The sequence below is a fragment of the Monopterus albus genome, unplaced genomic scaffold (genome assembly GCF_001952655.1).
Source record: "Monopterus albus unplaced genomic scaffold, M_albus_1.0 scaffold256.1, whole genome shotgun sequence".
NCBI lineage: Eukaryota > Metazoa > Chordata > Actinopteri > Synbranchiformes > Synbranchidae > Monopterus > Monopterus albus.
Genome location: NW_018128136.1, coordinates 364,282 through 379,509, shown reverse-complemented (window position 1 = coordinate 379,509; position 15,228 = coordinate 364,282). Strand labels below are relative to the sequence as shown.

The window sequence follows — 15,228 nt, the reverse complement described above, 5'->3', positions numbered from 1 at the left end:
TTCTGCGTTGCACAATGTCTTCTCTGTGCTCGGACACATAGATACCACAAAAGGACGAGCACTGGAAGACAAGGAGAAGGCAGAGAAGATACAGGGGAAAGGACTGAAGTGTGGGGGGGAGACGGTGTGGAAGAGAATAGATTAAAAAGAAAAAAGGGGAGAGGCTGAATGGCAGCGGAGGGATGAGGTGAGAAGGGGAGACAGAGAGAGTTACGCTGCAGTAGAATGAGGGTGAGAGTGAAGGAGAGAGCCGAGAAGCATCTGAGCCGCCAGCCTTTCGCTCGCTACCGGGGACCCGACGTTTTCTGAAGAGAGAAATTAAAAGAATCCACCGTGGAGCCGAGAAGGAGGAGGAGGAGGGGGGCCGAGGAGGAGGAAGCCAGAGGTTCCACACACAAGATGGCTGCTGTGTCCTCTGCCTTTGACTCTGGTAAGTGGGTCTTATGGGATGTATATCCTCTGATAGGATGTTAGTACTGTACACCAGTGTTATAGTTGCTGCATCAGCATCTCTACAGAGTTTTGATCTAAACATCAGAGCTGTCATATTGTGCAACTGTCTGGGCCGCGCATGACTTTACACAGTACTGTTTAGTACAACAAAAGTTGTCTCAGGACACTTTACAAAGTAAGGTCTAGAACTTATTATTATTATTATTGTTCTCTTGGCAACAGCGGGGAGGAAAACCTCTCTAACACTACAGGAGAGAGGAGGCACAGTTAGTGATGTGTAATGGTGGCATATAGATGGATGGAGACAGGGAGGAGAGGAGCTCAGAGCATCGTGGGGCCCCCCGGCAGCCTAGGCCTATAGCAGCATAAGCGAAGGCTCAGGGTCACCTGACTAGACTCCAGTCTAATCTGTCTGTTTCGCCAGGTGACCACAGAGGCCGCCACCCCCCTGAGCGCAGACTTCTGATCCTGGGGGGTCCACAGTCTGGGAAGACCTCTACCGCCAACACCATCTTGGGGGACAAGGTCTTCGACACCGGGAATGAGACAACTCACAGCAATGTGGGCCAGACTGAGATCTATGGGCGACGGGTCACTGTGGTCGACACCCCGCCATGGGTCATCCCTCCTGACCCGGAGGATGACACTGAAGATGACAGCAATGACAACGCCGGCGCAGAGTCAGACAGCCTGCGGTGGCCCCCGGCAAGCCTGGACAGTGAGGATCCATGCATGGGGGCCATTCTCTGCCCTCCTGGACCCCATGCGATTCTGCTTGTGGTATCGGTCACCCAGCCTTTCACTGACGCTCACAGGAGGGCTGCAGAGGAGCAGCTGGGTGCCCTGGGTGGAGGAACCTGGAGGTACTCCATGGTGCTCTTCACCGCAGTGGACAAGCTGCCTAAAGGTGTCTTCATTGAGGAGCACATAGCGAACACTGGAGAGGCCCTGCAGTGGCTGGTGGAGAGATGTGGAAGCAGGTAGGAAGTTGATTTCCTCTCTCTTTGATTTCACAGAATCCGTGGAGCAGTAAATCCCTCGGTAACGAGTCTCTGTTAGAGCCATGCAGCCAGAACAAGACTGAATCTTATGGTTGGATAACATTGCAGCTGCAGTTCAGTAGAGACGCACGTTAAACTATGCTCACAGCTCAGCAGGAGCACCCGTGTGCATGTGGCCTAAAGGTGAGGGAAGCGAGATTGTGATTGGTTCAGTCCCCAACTGGCGAGATTAAATCTGGGTGCGATAAATGAAAAACGGAGCTCGCCTCTCCCCCCCCATGATCATCTCATCATTTGATCGGATGCATTGTTGGATTGTGGGTAAAGTAGGTGCCAGGTTCTGAAACGGAGAAGAACGCATGGAATCTAAAAGTTTATATCTGATTCTGCTGCAGTGATGTGAATCATTTTTCACCTGCTGTGGGGCTAATACTGTGTGATAAAGGACTGCGATGCTGAATCTGCTAGCACCCTTTTAACAGTGTGACTTCTGTCATATATTTCATCAGTCTTTGAAGCTGCAGAAGCTGAGATATCCTGATTTTTATCTCCTATTGTGGTTCGAGCTTCAATATCGCTGAGTTCTACATTTCCCACAATTTTGCATCTCAAGCCCGAGAGGCGGCTCCTGGGCTCCATGTGTAAATTTGGTAGAGTTCCCCTTTAAAAAGGTGTTGTCCAACCTGCAGGTACCATGCCTTTGATAACACTCTGAAAGAGACAGAGGACAACACGCAGGTACCTGAGCTGATGGAGAAGGTGGAGGAACTGATCACTGACAACCAAGGTTTGTGCTGTGACAGAACAGAGCCTCTCGCTCTGCCACTTCTGTATTTGATTACTGGACTATTAGTCATTGCACCAGATCAGTTCACTGACACACTGCACATACTGATTCTGATCTGCAGGCTGGTACTTTGAGGTGAACGAGCTGATTCTGTTGGAGGAAGAGCAGGCCAGGAAGGCTCTGGAGGAAGAGAGGATGAGGATGGAGGAGCATGCGAGGCAGAGGGAGCAGATGATCGGCGGACCTCCCAGAGGTACAAGGGAACCATGTGTGTGTTTGCTGGTGTGTAAGCTAATGAGTCATTCAGCGAGGGAGAGAGATGAGTGCATGTGTCATCGTGCTGTTCCTGAGAAAACAACTCACCATAATCGCTGCTCAGTAAATATGACTGTTGTCAGGGTGTTCCTTCCTACTGGCCTCACTGTTTCTCATGCTTCCTAATTTCTTCACGTGTTTCTTGATGAGTCTTCCTCTCTCTGTCCTCTGGGTGTACAGAACTGAGGCTGCTATTGTTGGGCTGGAAGGGCGTTGGAAAGAGCTCAGTGGGGAACTGCATCCTGGGCCGTCGCTACTTTGAGTCGGGCCAGGAGACAGAGCTGTGCCTTAGGAGGCAGGCGCTCGTATGTGGTCGTCGGGTCACCATCGTCGACACCCCAGGGTGGGACTGGTTCTCGGTGAGGCGAACCCCAAAGCGCATCCACCAGGAGTCCCAGCGCGGAGCTGCCCTCCTGCGACCCGGACCCCACACCCTGCTGCTGGTCCTCCCCGTCGTCTCATCCCTCACAGCCAGGAAGAGGCGAACGCTCCTGGCCCACATAGAGTCTCTGTTTGGTGAGAGCGCGTGCCTCCACACCATGGTCCTCTTCAGCTGTGGTGACTGGCTGGGCCGCACGCCCATTGAAGAGCACATCCTCCGAGGCGGGCGGGAGCTGCAAAGACTGCTCGAATACTGCGGGAACTATTACCATGTCCTGGACAGTAAGACCCCTGGCAAAGACAGGAGTGTGTCCGTCCTACTGGATAAGATTGAGGAGATGATCAGGGAGAATGGTGACAAGGCCTTCCTGCCTGTACAGGATGAGTGGTGTAAGTCACACAGTTGTTTTACAAATATTGGGCAAAGTTATTTACTGCTTAATGATTTTTACCTCGTGTTGCAGTTAAAACACATCAGTATGTAACCATACACCTGAGTTTCATCATTATGTTTGTTGTATTTGCCAGTGAGCGAGGAGAGCTCCTACTCTTCTGACAACACGGAGCCTGAGGACGACTGCCGAGGATGCCAGCTGCAGTAACACGGTCACCCTGAAAGGAAAGCGGTCCAGCTTTTCTGTCTTCAGTAGGCCCAGACATCACCTCATGTAACACGAACCTCATCTAGATCTCCCTCCAGATCTCAAGAGCTCTAGGGAAAAGACAGAGGTTTGGAACGGGAGTCTCATCATGAGTAGCTTTTTGTTAGAAATGCAAAGACCGAACTCACTGATCACAGCAAAGCCTGATCTGGACGAACAGTGAGTGAAGACTCGGTGGTTAAAATAAAACCAAGAGGAGGAGAAATAAGCTTTTGCTTTACAGGACCAGAGCTGGATCCCTGTTCATTAGCATGTTCACAGAAACCAGCTGCTGCTAAACAGACCCTGTTTCACACTGCAGAGCAAAGAATTACTTGTCATTGTAACCCTGTGTTCAGACTGCACTGTTAGGTCTAAGTCAGATTCGGGGGTAGGACTCTGTCTGCAGCAGCTCTATCACTCTTGGTTAATGGAAGAGGAGGAGGAGGGTAGCTATAAGATGCAGTAATTTCCTGATGTGATATTGTTTTTCATTAACATTGGATTAGTTTAACTCAGGATGTCAGGGTTGAATTGACTCCTCCAGACAAAATCTGATTGTAAAGCTGCAGACACAAGTCACATATTAAGTTTTATCTATTAGTTTTAGTTTACTGGAAGTAAAAGAGAGTCGGACAGTCAGGGTTAAAACCGGTTTCTTTGGTTCTCTTGTGCTAAGAGTTAAACTGAGTCCATCTACAGTAGTAAACCCATATTTTCCTCCCACCTTCGCTGTAGCATTCATGCTCAAGAGGAGCTGCAGTCTCAGATCCCTGTGGAGCAGCTTGGGCAGGCTCTGCTTCACGGTTTGTGGTCTTGCATCCAGCGCATTTATCGACAAGGCAGATTCAGCTACGTGCCTCAGCATCAAAGCGCGAGAGCGGGAGTGCAGCCCTGCAGCGGAGCGGCATCCTTATAGGCTACCACAGACGTTCGCATGCTACAGAAACAACATAACCTCATGAGGCATTCGAGCTCACACAGGGCTTTGACTACCTTTTTTTTACATCATTGAGACACCTCTTCCTGACATCCACAGTGATGTTTTGAAAAAAAATGAATATATAATCAGCTCTCAGAGGCATGTTCAGCCACCGCATGCAGATAAATGAGTGCCTGTAAAGCTGACAGCAACCTCACTCCTCATTCCTCTGGCTCTTGCTTGAGCAAGTCTATGTGAATTTCTAGTTTGACATCAGAACCATTTCTACCCGTACAACTGCAAAAAAAAAAAAAATCTCTCTCAAAGGTAACAATAAAAGCATACACATCCTGTGACCGATACCACTGCCATGGTGTAAGGTTTTATACAAAGGCCTGTGAAACAAACCCTGACATTGCTTCCTCGATGCTCCATCCCGTCACATAGTGACAAGCACGACTTTACCGTTTGATATTTGGAGGCTTCAAACATTGATCTGGAGTCGTAGAGTTCCACTCCACCTGTGAATATATCGTATAGACAGTGTCTATTTACAGTGTAAAATGTTACATTGTAGGCTTTAAGCGACACATTTTGCACTGTGTACTACTTTACTGTAGCCAAAGTGACGTTACATCCTGTGTGATCCTTCCTAAATGGTGGTTGCATCATCAGCACTTATGCCATCCTTAGACATCAATAAAAGATGTGGATAGATTGTTGTGGGTTATTTTAATTCTTGCCACCGTTCTTACAGGTGGACACTTGTCCTGGAAGAAAACTACTATTCAGACAGGAAGACAGTGTGGGGAGTAGTAATTGTGCAGCGCCGCCACTTGGTGGCACTGGTGCAAGTAGATGTTTGTCATCACCCTCAGCACAGAATAGGCTGCTGTCATCTTCAGAGTCACACATGTTTCAACCCACAATGAATCAGTGGTTCACATTACACCGGGGACAGGCAATCCAGGCCCTTGAGTGCCGCTGCCCGGCTTGTTCTCCAACTATCCCCGCCCTACCCGCCACTGATTACCTGGATCAGGTGTGTGCAGTCATTCAGAAGGTGGAAGATCCCAGTTCATTTTGTCTTTCCTCAGTCTGCCTTCATCTAAGATACTATCTTCCAGCTTCTGGGACTGTCAGCCAGTGATACTACACAGAGAGGACAGAATGGATTCTTCTACAGGCGGTCAACACAATGATTCAGTTCAACAGAGGACTCATCAGATCTGTCCCCTGCTCATCCGTCCATCTCATTTGGCTCAGCAACCAAACAGGTTGCCTCCCCTCCGGACGGCGCTACAGGTCACTGTAAGAGACAACCAGACACAAGGACGGTTTCTCCCTCCAGGCCGTCACTCTGATGGACAGTTAGTCTATGCTTTAGATCAGACCTGGGCCTTTTACGGCCCACAGGCCACATCCGGCCCTTGGGGGTCCCTGTCCGGCCCGCGTGAGGTCCATCAATCAGAACAAGTGTGTTGTAGAGTTCTGATGACGCCTAATTTCTGTTGCAGCGGGTGATGAGAATCAAACAGGATATTGATCAGTGTGTGTAGGTTTTCTGTAAACCCTTAGGTTAAGGCTTCTCTCCTCCTCAACTCGGACAGCACAGTCCAAGAAAGACAGACTGTCTTCTTTTACATCCTCATGGGTGAACTTAAGATCCCCAACCTACCCAATGAGAGACAGGTGATGTTGGCCAGCTAACCCTCAAAATGTCATATCCCACAAAATCGCCAGAAAAAGTAAGCCATTTTCTGACGGAGAGTTTATTAAAGAGCGTTTGTTGGACTCTGCAGCACTAATATGCCCGGAGAAAAAGGGCGCATATGAGAACGTCTCCTCTCCTGACACACTGTAACGACGAGGGTTGAGGACATTGCAGGAAGTCTTTGGATCTACCTACATATGTGAACAGACATTCTCAGTGATGAAGTTCAACAAATCCAGATACAGATCCTCTATCAGTGATGATCACCTCTCAGCTGTCCTTCGCATATCCACCTCAGATATTCAGCCACATTTCAACGCACGTGTTCAAGGCCAAGCCAGACTGGATTTCTCTCACTGAACAAGTAAAATGAACTGAAAAAGCATATCTTTATGTGAAGCTGAAAATAAAATGGAACTGTGATGTTTGTTTTGACTGTTTACTTCTATAGGAGTATTTTAGAGACAACCAGTTAAGTTAAATATATGAGTGTCACAGCAAAGGGTCTGAATACTTATGACCATGTGATATTTCAGTTTTTCTTTTTTAATAAATCTGCTTAAATGTCAAACATTGTGTTTTTCTGTCAATATGGGGTGCTGTGTGTACATTAATGAGGAAAAAAATGAACTTAAATGATTTTAGCATATGGCTGCAATATAACAAAGAGTGAAAAATTTAAGGGGGTCTGAATACTTTCCGTACCCACTGTGTGTGTGTGTATGTATGTGCGTGTATATGCACATTTTTGTACCCCCCTTTAACATAACTGCATGCAAGAAAATCCAAATTATACCAGACCTTGAAGTGATGGGCGGCAAAAGTCCATCTCTAAGCACTGACTTGTTAGTGCCCAAATCTTTGCACATGGCACAGTCACCATTTAATTTCTTCTTATTCTGTTACAGCATAAAATTAAAACAAGTGCATCAACATTTGATGAAAGGCTACAGGGATTGTTTACTTCTACACTACAACTTTTACTATTAAGAAAAAACACTTTGCCAACATTTACCCTCCAAGAATCACACCGACCAGGTTTAAGACTCTTTATTAGCAGACTGACTATACAGGGGGTCCTGTTACACTACAACATGCACATTTTACAAGTTAAGAATCTTACAAGTTACTGAGATTCAGATTTAGGAAACACATAAGAAACAGCACACAAGCGCATATACTGAATGGAAAATACTTATCTCTATAGGACTACTCTAAATATGACTAGATATATTCTACATGTAATACCAGTGTTGGATATCTTAAAAGGAATTACTCTCATATACTGACATGTCTGCCTTCAAGAAATAAAATCAGCAGTGCCATGACCTTGAAAAATCCCCACTTCCTATTACACACACTGTCCAACCACTAGGGGTCAGCACCAACACCTTTCTTCATCCGGGCCAGGCGGACCTCCTCCATCAACTCTTTCAGATACTCTATCTCCCTGGCCATACTTTCAGCTTTCTCCGTCAGCTCCATGTTCTTCCTCTCCAGCAGTGCATGCTCTTCACTGAGCTTGTCATGCTCCGCCCTTTTCTTCTGTCTGTAGCGCGTAGCAGCCGTCTTATTCTGCTCCATCTTCTTTACTTTCTTGTCCTTAGGTGCCTTGAAAGTTGCCCTGTTATCGCCACCCGCACCCTGCAGCGCCTTCACCTTGACACTGGGAGAGGGTGGGCTGGCTTTGCATTTGGGCTCAGGGTATGGTCTGCTTCTGGAGGACCTTTGTGGGGTGGGGGGATGAGTGAGTTCTGATGTCGTGGTTACAGTACTGGTGGTGACCTCGACTTCATTTTTAGGAGCCAGAACGAGGACGATGCGGGTCGGGGAAAGGGAGAGCACCAGCCTCGGGACCTGAGGGATCACAGCAGCTACCACTGGCTTCACCTCACTCTCTGAGACATCCACCTCGCTGCCCAGGTCCAGGGTGTAGGCTGGTGAGGAAGGAGAGTCAACCAAGGGAGAAGACGGCTCAGGGGAAGCTGTCTCAGATTTGATTTCAAGCTCCTCTTGAGGCTCTGGGACACACAGGGGAGGAGAGGGGGGCTCCTGCTCATCAACACAGGATTCAGAACCATTCACTGTAATGGTAGGAAGATCTGGACAGACAGTGGGAAGGACAGGAGGAGGTGACGCACTGGACAAACTCGGGGGTGTAGGAGTTGAGTGACTGGGCATTGGGAGGGAGTCGAGCTCCATGGGGCAATCTAGGGAGGCCAGGAGGTCTTCTGGAGAGCTGGTGGAGTCCTCGGTGGTGCTGCAGGAGCCAATTAGAGAGTCCAGGTCAAACTCTCTCAGATCCACCCTCTCAGCCATCCAGTCCAGGTCACAAAATGCATCCTCTGTAGAAGTAAACAAGGAAATATATCAAAGAGCTGAACCAGTGTGAACGATATCACTTTACACAGGCACTGTTGGTAGATGCTAAGTACATCATTAAATGTGTTTAATTATTAGCAATGAACTATATTTTAATGTCATCACCTTTACAGTCATCAGACGCCATCTGGCTGCATCTCAGTGGACCAGGGTGGCCCAGCCAGGGGAGGGAGAGCACGTCAGACTCAGTCCCAGCTTTGTCCCCATGGAGGGCGGCCGGTGGCGAGCGAGGAGAGTAGAAGGGAGGAGGAGAGGAGGAAGAAGACAGCGATGAGGTGGTAAGAGGTGACGCAGGTGAGGTGCCCCCCTCCAGTGAGGTTCCTCCTCCTTCCTGTTTTTCTTCTAGGTCAGGGTGAAAGAACGCAGAGCCCATGACGTCAGCCATGGGAGAGGAGGCCCAGAAAAGGTCCTCCATGTCTTCCAGGCCAAACTGTGAGTTTGTCATCATCATGGTCATAGTGGCTGTTGTTGGTCACGAACGGAGTGCGTGATGATGCTAGGAGAGTGTTGAATTCTTTTATGCTGTCGAATGCAGCAGTGCTGAGGGTTTCCGTGTAAGACCTGAGGAATAAGAAAGAATAAAACCTTGGAGATGAAAATCTGAACATCACTATCAAATTGAATAACCACTATTTATTATGGTTATTAAAGCCTAAACAAAAATATTCAGAACTCTGGCAACATTACAAATGTGCATAGTACACCGGTCATTTACTTAACTAAAGTAGAAAAATCAGCGTTCAAACACTAGAACAAGTTATTCACATTTTTATTTAAATGTACATCAAAATAAACCTGATAGTACCAATATAGACAGTGTATGAATGGAACATTTCACAATTTTGTTTATAACTGAATATTATTTGCATTGCTTTAATGCTGCAGCTCATTTTAACAACTTTATATAATTTGAATTATTCTGCTGTTGTCACAGGCACAACCCAAACATTTGAACCAAGGCACTAATGACATTCATACCTCAGCTCCATTTAATCATAAAGTCAAAAGGCGTCACTGTCTTTACTTGTCAGTCAGGTCGAACATGTTTATGTTAAACTGACCGCACAGGAATCCCTGTGCGTATGTAGATGATGCCAACAGCTTCTGCTATGATGAAGGTTAGGTAACTTTATCACAAAAACACAACAGCTCACACAAATCAAACCATACAAGTTCATCTTTTGCATTGAAACTCCATGTACGTAGATTGCTAAATATAATAACTTCAGCACCTCAAGAAACTAAATAGTAGGACATTTCAATGTGGAAGGTCACTTTAACAACGTAGACAACTGAGACTCTGATCTCATGAGATAACTCCTGTCCCCAGTGTGACGACACTGGCTCTGCCTCATCACGTGCCTCCACCCAGCACAAGCTCGTGACCGTGACGTCCGAGTCCCTCCCTGTCTGCAGACACTTTTGTTCTTACTCCTCCAACAGGGAGCCGCCATTTTGACCCATAGATAAAACGAACCATTTTCTGACTGCCACGATGGCATTAATTGCGATCACGACATTAAAATGTGATAAAACTGTAGTAAATTCTCCATTACTTTAATATTGATACAAAGCAGGAAGATCAGCTGAACGAACAGCACCACAATTTAACATTTCACAGTGACACCACGTGTTACATCATCTCATTGACACCCTGTCTGCTGACAGTCATCAACTCTTCTCTCTAGTTATCTTTGACCAGATGTACCCTGTAGAAACTCATAAGCATGACTAAGCATTTAACAGTCTAACTAGACATCCTATCTCCACTAAACATTTCTAATACATAAAGTATCTATCCAATGACTAAAAATACCAGTATTTTAATTTACATGAATAAAAACCGTATCCAGCCATTCAACAGTTCAGTACACAACAGCCGTAAACTCTCAAACTCATCTTAAACATATTTGAGCTCCAATGTGGCAGATTAGGGGCGTGGCCGCTGTAGGCCCGAGACCTGACATCGAACAAATGTTATACAACTTAAATAATAAAACCAATACTTACGACATTTTTGCTGAATTAGAAGTAACTCAGTGCACTGGTTGGATGCACTGTTTTGTTGGCTGCTGCTGGGTCGCTGCACGCGTTTACACTGCCATTTCGGCAAAACAGAGCGATGTCCGACAATGCTCCTACTTCGTTAGCTGCTCCTCTGGAAGGAAAATGACGCACGTCGTGGTGCGGTGCTAATATAGTGCTAAAGCAAGGACTAGAGGTATCCTTCCGCTGTCCTTACATTATCGCTCCGCCTGTGATTGTTTCGTTGTTTTCCGCATTTCTCGGTGTTCTCGCGATCACTGGAAGCTCACGCTCGCTAGCTCCCCTCCTGCTTGACACAAGACAAACGGATCTCTATGCGGGTTAAATATCACAGTAAAAGTACACAGATGTTATCATTAGATGCCACTTTTCACCGCCTCAGCTCCTCAAAGGACAGACTGAATGAAGTGGACTGGGAGCTGGTGAACAGTGTGTGGCACTGATTTTAATATGAAGGGCAGTTTCTCCACGCACACCTTGACATGGATGCATCAGATTGCTGCGGAGGGGGAAGGTAGCATCTCCAGCAGCCACATGCAGAACTGGGACTGATGTTCCAGGGAGGTTGGCCAGAGGAGAGAGGTTCGGTCTCTGGTCCAGCAACACGGAGCCAGAGCTGCCTCCATCACTTTCTCTTCCACGCCCACCCACCTCCACCACGCACTGAGTATTTTCTTTGAATTCGTCTTAAACAATGTTGAATAACTGTGATACAACCACCAACACTAGTAGGCGGCCAAAAACTACATCACAGAGACTGGTTGCATGATGGCTTTGATTCAATAACAGGGGGTTAGACATTTTGACAAACCTGGAATTACAGTGGCCATCGGGACAATGGCGTGGTTCCCTTTTAGGGTTTTCTCCTGGCCGTTGTTGGATCCTTTTACTGGTACAGCTGTGGTTCAGCCAAGTAGCAGAGTCGACCACAACCAAGAGGTGCCCGTCTCCTCCTGTCCTCAGTGGCTAAACTTTGCCAGAGACTAGAGACAAATCTGAGGTTTTAAAAGTCTCTGTCTTCAGCTCTTAGCGCTTTGTAGCTTCTACCTGAATCTCTGGTTTTGGGGTTTAGCTTCACTCCTGTCTTCCTGTTCATAAAATCACAGTTGTAAATGTCACCAATCGATTTGTGCATGAATTTTGGTTTCCCCACCAACAACCACCAACACATTTATAAAAGAGTTTGAAAGGTTTAGTGACAAGGAAGAACATGTCCCAGTGTTAGTGTCACCGAAGAAAACAGTGCAGAAATCACTGGACTCTCCAAACTACCACTGGGCCTGGTCTTCATCAGGCTCTTCATCCTCATACAATCAGGAGAAGACTGAAAACGACTCAAGTCCAAGTCTCAAGTCTGCAGCTCCGATGATTAAAGCAGCAGCCTTGGCAGGAAGCATGTTGAACAGACAGCAACAGTTACATTTACTGAACAGAACGTAACACAATCAGCTGGTAACACAACAGAAAAGCAGCGTATACAAAACAAGATCCCTCCGGACCCCTTTCACTAATATTCTTTTTGTATTTAAAATTCTATTCTACATTTATGAAGACAAAGTGATGGCTTTGCATCACTGTTATGGCAAAATGAAGGTCCAAGGCAGATCTTCTGTTAAGAGACTTTTATTAATAAGAACACAAGCTGAGTTGCTCTGCAGAGCAAGTGAATCAGAGAAATTAAACAGTATATATACTGTATATGATGTTTTATTGAGAGACGACAGCCACCCCTTCTAACACTCCACTAGCATATCTGTCTCAAACACATTTAGGAAATAAAACAATTGCCTTGGTCTCTTTTATGGTGGACTGACCAGAATTTATTAGAATTATTATGACTAAATAACTAATCAAATTATCAATCTTCAGCCTGGTTAACCACATAGCAGTATACACACACACACACATCAGTAAACATCTCATTCATGCACAAAGAATTCTCAAACTACCTGATAAATGCACACTAGCCTGTCTAGATAAAGTATGGTAGGTAGAAATGAGTAAAGGGTCATTCTGTAGATATAATTTGAACATATATAAACCACAACAAAACATTGTAACATTTTGAATTATCAGAATGTCCCTGTGAGTCCAACGTGTGATGATGGAGAGCCGGCTGAAGGCCAGAACTTATGACCTGAAAGCCTGGGCCATCAAAGCTGCTGTGGGGGGCTGCTTTAGCTGGTCTCAGCTGTGCAAAAGGAGCAGTGGAGACAGGGGAGTTGATGCCTTAACAGCAGGTGTGTGTTCAGGTCTTTATGGCCCATGTCTTGGGGAATGCAATGGGTGATGCATGTCCTTTCAACTTTATCTAGAAATATTTGTTTGCCATTGATAAGAGAAGTCTCAGAGTGTTTGTTCTTACAGAGTTTTCCTCCTTTGGGGTGATAAAGCTGGACCAAGCTGGTCCAAGTTTAGTGTCCTGTAATGCAGCTCTTCTTACCAGGACAAAGACCTCTGTACATTTTCTTTGTGTCTGTGAAAACATGTTCATGGAACATCCTAGATGGAGACTGAGACTTTGGTCCATCAGAGACTGCTGTCCATACGTGCTACAGTGTCACCACTCAATCCCAATAGGACTTACACACTGCTACTATAACGTATCCCTCCGCTGTAGCTCAAAAAGAAACTACTATCCAGGGAAATAAGAGGGAATATTTGTCTTAAATAGTCTGTAGCTTTGAAATGTTCTGACTCTAATTAGCTTAGTGGGGCAACAAAAGCTGCATTGAGCCTCAGACAAAGCGGTGCTTGTTTTTAACAGAACAAGAATTGTTTATTGTGTCCCTAATTTTTGCAGCATAGTCACATTTCAGGTGGAAACATTCAGTGTCAGTGTGAAGAGTAGGAGAAGACGTACTCTCACATACAGAGGGATTATAGATGCACACCCTTAACCATTTAACCATTAACTGACAATAGGAATTCTAGGGCTGCCCCCTAATAGTCGAATAGTGGAGTCATTAGTCGGGAGACCTGTCAGTCGACCGAGACGCTTCTAGTCCTGCCTTTGTTTTTATATTATTTTGTGTCAGTTAGTGTGCATCATAATAGAAGGCAGCCCCACCAGGTAGTTTGTCGTCTTCTTCTCCCCATTTTGGTGTGCCAAGCAGCAGTTTGCTCAATACTTCCCCCTGTGGTCGGGGGGATACCCACTTCAGTGGTGACTGTCCGACACATGGATGCACATTAAGGTCGGACCTACAGTGTTTAGCAAATTGTAGAACGAGGAGAAAAAGACAACAGAACCCACCAGGACAAGCCACATACAAGGTGAGGTTTGTACTTTTTTAGAAGTGTTTCAAACATCGTGGTCTACTTTTACAAAAGAAAAGACTGTTTTGCAGAAAAGAAGGTTTTGCAAAGCCTAACGTTATGTGAGCCCACTTTTTTTTACCCATCACCATCAAAGTGCAACACACAGTCGTTTACTGACTGTTTCTGTGACATGTATCCATCTGAACGGGACTAGGAAGCAAATAAAATTGTGCAGGGAAAACATTTCAATGAGGAATTATAAATAAGAGGAATCGTTCGCAGTGCAAGCTGGCAAACATCGAACACACAGTAACAACATGTGCTTTGGTTAACTGACAGGAGAAGAAGAAGCTTTATTTTATTGTCATTGTAGCTTTGTGACACGTACAACAAAATTTAGTTTGGAGCCGAGGGCCCCGGGCCGCTGCGTGCATACGTGCAACCATCACGGGAAACTGGGGAGGTTCAGTGTCTTGCCCAAGGACATTTTGACACGTGGACTGCAGGCACAGAGATTCAAACCTGCAACCTTCTGGTTGGGAGACGACTACTCTACGCAACGCACCACTGTTATCCCCCAGAAGCTTAAACTTGTTAGTAAACTCCATGTAAAACCATGTCTGAGAAGAAAAAAAAGCCTATTAGAGCATTTTTTTTCCAACAGAAATACAAGTGTGCTGCTTGTCTTGGTATTCTGACAAATCCATATGGCAGCCTGACTCTTATATACAGTGCCTTGCGAAAGTATTCGGCCCCCTTGAACTTTGCGACCTTTTGCCACATTTCAGGCTTCAAACATAAAGATATAAAACTGTAATTTTTTTGTGAAGAATCAACAACAAGTGGGACACAATCATGAAGTGGAATGAAATTTATTGGATATTTCAAACTTTTTTAACAAATAAAAAACTGAAAAATTGGGCGTGCAAAATTATTCAGCCCCCTTAAGTTAATACTTTGTAGCGCCACCTTTTGCTGCGATTACAGCTGTAAGTCGCTTGGGGTATGTCTATCAGTTTTGCACATCGAGAGACTGAAATTTTTGCCCATTCCTCCTTGCAAAACAGCTTGAGCTCAGTGAGGTTGGATGGAGAGCGTTTGTGAACAGCAGTTTTCAGTTCTTTCCACAGATTCTTGATTGGATTCAGGTCTGGACTTTGACTTGGCCATTCTAACACCTGGATATGTTTATTTGTGAACCATTCCATTGTAGATTTTGCTTTATGTTTTGGATCATTGTCTTGTTGGAAGACAAATCTCCGTCCCAGTCTCAGGTCTTTTGCAGACTCCATCAGGTTTCCTTCCAGAATGGTCCTGTATTTGGC

General features: G+C 45.8%; 2 protein-coding genes across 2 annotated transcripts; one reads left to right on the top strand and one right to left on the bottom strand.

Annotated features, from left to right (window-relative positions):
• The first annotated feature begins 6 nt into the window (after positions 1-6).
• Positions 7-5,218, top strand: LOC109972440 (GTPase IMAP family member 8). Its single transcript, XM_020621273.1, has 6 exons — positions 7-430; positions 878-1,433; positions 2,144-2,241; positions 2,363-2,494; positions 2,737-3,327; positions 3,466-5,218. The coding sequence occupies exons 1-6, from the start codon at positions 400-402 to the stop codon at positions 3,537-3,539; spliced, it is 1,482 nt and encodes a 493-aa protein (XP_020476929.1). The 5' UTR covers positions 7-399; the 3' UTR covers positions 3,540-5,218.
• Positions 5,219-7,249: 2,031 nt separating this feature from the next.
• atf4b (activating transcription factor 4b) lies at positions 7,250-10,800 on the bottom strand. Its single transcript, XM_020621265.1, has 3 exons — positions 10,607-10,800; positions 8,702-9,157; positions 7,250-8,559 (listed from the first exon to the last, which is right to left on the bottom strand). The coding sequence occupies exons 2-3, from the start codon at positions 9,051-9,053 to the stop codon at positions 7,586-7,588; spliced, it is 1,326 nt and encodes a 441-aa protein (XP_020476921.1). The 5' UTR covers positions 9,054-9,157; positions 10,607-10,800; the 3' UTR covers positions 7,250-7,585.
• Positions 10,801-15,228: the final 4,428 nt, after the last annotated feature.